A 5,772-nucleotide genomic window follows, 5' to 3' on the forward strand; every position below is an offset into this window, starting at 1 on the left:
CATATTGAATATTTAAAAAATATTAGTATAGTATATAAGTGATAAGCTTCTCATAGGCTTTAGGCCCCAAAACGATACTTATTTTATAGGTAAATGATACTATGCAAATTAACTCATACACACATGAGCCGCTTGACTAGGCCTGAGATGGCTTGGTTTGTGTGCAAATCAAGTCCAAAATTATTTCTTACCTAATACAAGTTCGAATCAAGTCGAGTTCAAGTTTGGTTAGTTAAACTCAAAGTGGTGTGCCTTTTTCGATTAAAATAGTTAACCAGTTGGTTCAACCCGAAATGGTGCATCCCTTCATTGTGCCGGTTTAATCTTATAAATAAGCTGTCAGTCTACATTTGTTAAAATATGAGATTTTATTCATTACATTTTGTAATCTTTCAAATCTTCTGTCGGCATTTAGGAAATAATATGACACAGTTCATATTTGACAAGACATATAGTAGTTTTCTTTCAAATGCAAAGCAATTATTGTATCCTAGAATACCGATGTCTACTATTCGAAAAGCAATCGGTAGAGGACGAATTGATTTTTTTAAAAAATATTGTCTAATAATAGACTCGACTATATTTATTATTTTTTTTATTAGATCAGATTGTTACAACCAACGAATAGATCCCAACAACCGGAGCTATACCACACACGCCATTAGTCGTTTTCATTTTTGAAGGAGAAGAGAAAGACACCTTCGGACCTCTGTGAATTTCATTTGGCCTTCGAGGCTACAAGTTTTTGATAGAGATGCTTTTAGGCCCCTCGCATTAAAAGGTCCGTTGGTAATTAATTTGCCAACCATACTGGGGGATGGGTTTCGTTTTGAATTGTATTTTCCTATTGCGAAGGAATGGACTCCTCCATGGCATTGTCATTTAGGAGTACGGAGAATTTCTGCAGCAGATCAACCTCAGAGCTCATTGCATCAAAAGGAGGAAGAGCTGTAAGATAAAGTGGGGAGGAGGAAGGGAGGTAGTCGGTGCCTGAGGGAAAGGAGAAGACTTGAGGGAGGTAGGAGGGCTTAGAATTAAGCAAGTAACTGGGAGGTAAGAACCGTAGGAAAAGGCTCAGAAGCAAGAAGAAGGGAGATAAAAACAGCAAGAAAAACTCTCTTAAGAGAGGGGAAAGTATAGCAGGAAAAACTCTCTTAAGAGGGGAAAGTATCAATCTTATAAATTATTTACTTTTGATATTTGTTTTCCCGACGACTATTATCTCAAGTGTGATACTCTTAATTGTATCAGTAAACCGACACTTCCATCATTTTTGCAGAAGAAGGAAATTATAAGAATAGCAATGTCTAGGCTAAACAGAAAGAAAAATATAGGCAAATTTAATTTTATTAGAGAACAACAATAGAGATATAATTCATGTTTCTCACAAACCAAAAGATCATTGACATTTAGTCCATTCTCAGTTGGAGAGCGGAGTTACATGAAAAGGATGAAAGCAACTGCAACTGCAACAGCCGAAATCCGAATGTAGTCGAATAGGCACTCTAGGATAAACAGCAAGAGGCATTCAGATCATGATCTAGTACTTTGAAGGCTTGTAGGCGATGAAACTGACACACTGCACTTGACGGTTGTTGTCGAATCCGATGATCCGGATGAACGCGTCGGGGTATTCCTTCTTGCACTCCTCAAGTTCCTTGACGACCTGAGTCGCGTCGGCGCACCCGAACATGGGCAACTTCCACATGGTCCAGTAGCGTCCATCGTAGTATCCTGGGGATCTGTGGTTCTCACGGTAGACGAATCCGATCTTCATGGCCAAATGCAAACACACATTTAGATCAATAGTGATGCCAGATTAGTTTTCAAAGGACTTTTGATATGAAAGGGTAGGACTATTTGTCTTCTTGTTTGTTATGATAGAACAAGGAAGGACTCAAGTAGCATCCATTAATTAAGCTGTTGGCTTCCAATTTGGGAGGTGGCTAAGAATTGAAAAGAGACACCCAATTGATTTCTATGACAAGGATCCAAATGGCAAACGGGTTTGGATGTGATGCCAACGCTCAAGATTTAATTTAAAGCTGACCAATATAAACCATTTAATTGTAGCTCAAATCAGGCTCTATACCATAATAAATAACCAGCTAACCAAAAAGAAAACTTACGCGAATAATAATGAATCAACAATATATACCATATCTTGAAGGTTTGAAAAAAGAAAAAGAAAAGGTGCTTCCTCTGCAGAAAGTTCATGGGATCAAGAGGTACTTACGGGGCAGAATTCCAAGCAAGGAACCCATCCATTGCGGAGGAGGTACTCAATTTGCTTGAGCAAGGCCTCGACGGGGAGCTCCGGGAGGTAGGAGAGGGTCTCGAACTTCTTCACACCCTCAATGGGCCACACCTACAAGGAGACAGAGATATACGACGCTTTGTGTTGTATCGTATTGCAGAATTTCTCTTCTATATACGCTTGTGTTGTTAATTACGTACCTTCATGCATTGAACTCGGCCTCCGTTGCTCGGGAGGTGAGAGAGGTCGGCGTTCGCGCGCCGTGTGGCCGGGAAAGCCGAGCTGGACTTGAGCCCGGTGAAGGGCGCCACCATGCTCGACTGCGCCGGGGTGGCCCGGGTCATGGTAGCCGCAGAAGAGACCATCATGGAGGAAGCCATTTCTCCTCTCTCTTTTCTTACTACTTGGAGGTCTTGTGCTCCTTAGATCTTGATCACCAAGGCAGGATAGTGGAGGCTGTTAACATGAGGCTGTCTCTATATATAACCAAGCTCTGTGGTTCCTTGTGATCTTTTGGATCCAAAGGTGCCCTCCTAAAGATGTGGAAGATGTGGCTCTCTCAGCTGTTGGATCTTGAGGGGTGACATTTCAATTCGACGACCACACATGAAGGGTGGGAATGGATGGCATCCTTATCAGATGGCACCCTACCAGGACGCCACGTGGCGCGAGCTGGCTTATCTTATCCAATGTACATGAATGAGTGATGGACCTCACTTCTACTGTGCAATCCTTCAAATTGTTGCTGTTTTTAGTCTTTTCCTTGCCCATCAACAGTTGCTACCGTTGTTACAGCCTAGTTGAATGCCCACAAAATTCTTGGAATGGCATCCTAGAAATAGTCACTCAATGCATGGCAATTCATCAAGCACACTGTGATATCTAAAACAAGAGCAATGATTGAATACATACCAATGAATTGCTAAAATTAGATTCTACCTCTAGATCTACTAAAATTAATATTTTACATACCTTACTTGGCCAAACAGTTAATTAAATCTCAAAACTTAAAAGATTTAATTTGATTTGTGATACTCCATAGTAGAGAAAATAAAGAGAAAACTATTTTACCTTCACAAGTGCAGGGCTTACCAGTATTCCTAGTCATAGTTATCAATACTTTCGATCATTTTATAAAATATTATACTTATAAAGCTGTTGGATAAAGAGATAAATTAGAGGTACGTATTGATTTATTTTTCCTAAAATAATATGTATATAATATGGAGTTTCTAGGAAAGAGACTATATATACATTTTTCACAGTTGATTTCTATATAGGTTACCTTCTCTCTTCTTCTTCTCTAGTATTCTTATTAGTCTTCGAGAATTAGTTTATTATTCGTATTACATGTTGTATAATAATGTCCAGTGTTTATCAGTTTAAATCTTTAAACTTATCCAACAAGTAATTTTCTTCAAGTGGATCAGGATTTCTATGTAATACTTATCTTACTGTTCGTAGATGCCTCAAATTTATGGTTAATCTCAAGATTCTTGCTTCATTATTGCAATGTTACAGTGAAAGAGATGCTGTTGGTCCCTCAACCTCAACATGTGAATGTCACCTAATCCACTGAAAGCCTAATCTGTGGCTCAAAGTGTTTTTTCTTTCTAAGCATCTGCATCACTGGTTGTCTCAGAGCTGCAAGGACCATCATAATTCCTTTTCTCATCCTTGCATCCACTACAATAGCAGTAGGCTATCCTTAACTCTCTTGGTTAGCAATTTGCAATATTTCATGTGGATCTAATTCTTCATCCATGTCAACATTCACCAAACGCTAGTGATGGCCTCAATGATCACATATCGATTATCCAAAGGCAAAGACGACAAGAGTGTACCATAACTGCCATTCTTCCGTTTTCTGGCTTAATATTTAAAAATTTTAGTTTGTCATTATTCACATTCTGCGTATCAAATATCTATTATTCAATTCCCATATCTTGTTTTTAGTGACTTAAAAAATACTCTGCTGGTAGTTTTCTTAACAAACAATTACCACATAGATGAGTTAAACTAGCTACATATGTTAAATAATCTCAATACACATGAGTAAATTTTTTTAGGGTTAAGATAAAAGTAAAACAGAAACAAGATTTTAAGGTCATATTAGAGGTAATATTGTCTATTACTTTAGCTGTATTAGGTAAATTGACTCAAGTATTTTTGAGCCATTAAAAATAATCGAATAATAAATATATCTATATAGTAAGATATAAATGGTAGTAAAAGAAACTTGTAGGGAGGTTTTCATAAATCTTCCTTATTATTTTTACTACTCTAAAACGAGGTTTAATTAAGTACTTTTATGTACGGATGTTTTATCGAAATTTTAAGAAAATTAGAAGTAAATAAGATTAACCATCAAGTACAAAGGAGGCAAGTCATGAAGCTCTAAGCATTCAGGAAAGTCCAGATTCTATTTCTTTTTTCCTCTCAATTAAAGTTCATATTCTTTTTACTTCTAGGTTGTATGTTCTTGATGATAATCACATGCCAAAGAGATAATCTGGACAATAGATAAAATATAAAAATATGAGGCATAAGAGTATAGATACGTTAGTTTGCATGTACCTGTAAGATTTAGTGATAGCCTATAGGTTTTCTGAGATGCCATATTATTGGTTTTATAAATATGAAACTAATAGTGCCAAATTGGAAAGATCCGCTGCGGGGCAGCCGATAATTGTTTTCAAGGTCTTTTTCTTAAGGTAAATTATATTTTACCTTTTGTCGTTGGGCCATCTAACTTACCTCTTGCAGTTTATACTTACTTAGCAGGGATGTGAAAGGATTTAAATTATACCCATTAAAATACAATCTGATATGAGGATGGTATAGGTAATTTGGTTAATTAGCAACTTATTCGTTAAGAAAAATATAGGTACCAATAAACTATATTAACTTCAGTACATATTTGTATTTGATAATTTTAAATAAAAAAATTTAATAGTTGCAATTTTGTTTAGATTATTTAGGTTAAGTGCTTAAATTTGAAATGTAGATGTAAAATCGAATCAAATCATGTACTGATAAATTATAATTTGCCAAAAATTATCTCCTATATTATTTTGTAGATAGGGAATAAATTAAAAGTGTATCATCTAAAATGGTAGAGCCTGATCAATATTATTGGATAGCATAGTTGTTTCTTTATGATTGTGTTTGAGACCCAGACGACAATTCTTTATAAGTGAATCAATCTAGTAATACTACAAATGTCAAATGGTATAATTAACCCCTATGGTCGTATCGAATTAATCCACTACACTTTCGATATCTTGTCCTCAAGGTAACTAGTCTCTTACATCCTTATACTCATACAATGTGTTGTGCTAACCAGTAGACTATGATTCATTCTCTTCAAATCTAATAGAAACATGACGTGGGCTGGATAGCGCTTGCATATATGACCGAGGGTAAATCGGTCGTCAAAGTAAAAACACAAGTCTTTTCTTATACGCTCCTTCAAGTTATTGGGTACAAAGAGGGTACAAGGATGCACGAGACCA

At 36.5% G+C, this 5,772-nt stretch overlaps 1 protein-coding gene across 1 annotated transcript; it reads right to left on the reverse strand.

The window, feature by feature from the left end:
* Positions 1-1,331: 1,331 nt before the first annotated feature.
* On the reverse strand, positions 1,332-2,710 carry LOC140765504 (ribulose bisphosphate carboxylase small subunit, chloroplastic). The gene is made up of 3 exons (XM_073104628.1): positions 2,458-2,710; positions 2,237-2,368; positions 1,332-1,771 (listed from the first exon to the last, which is right to left on the reverse strand). The coding sequence occupies exons 1-3, from the start codon at positions 2,635-2,637 to the stop codon at positions 1,541-1,543; spliced, it is 543 nt and encodes a 180-aa protein (XP_072960729.1). The 5' UTR covers positions 2,638-2,710; the 3' UTR covers positions 1,332-1,540.
* Positions 2,711-5,772: the final 3,062 nt, after the last annotated feature.

The sequence above is a fragment of the Typha angustifolia genome, chromosome 8, assembly GCF_048772165.1.
Source record: "Typha angustifolia cultivar Huaian chromosome 8, ASM4877216v1, whole genome shotgun sequence".
Taxonomy (NCBI): Eukaryota; Viridiplantae; Streptophyta; class Magnoliopsida; order Poales; family Typhaceae; genus Typha; species Typha angustifolia.

What these genes read in the sequence shown, in the direction of transcription:
- LOC140765504 (XM_073104628.1), bottom strand. Translation starts at nt 2,637, where the DNA reads ATGGCTTCCTCCATGATGGTCTCTTCTGCGGCTACCATGACCCGGGCC. An exon ending in GCCGAGTTCAATGCATGAAG is followed by an intron (nt 2,369 to 2,457) that starts GTACGTAATTAA and finishes GTCTCCTTGTAG; the next exon opens with GTGTGGCCCATTGAGGGTGT. An exon ending in CTTGCTTGGAATTCTGCCCC is followed by an intron (nt 1,772 to 2,236) that starts GTAAGTACCTCT and finishes TTGGCCATGAAG; the next exon opens with ATCGGATTCGTCTACCGTGA.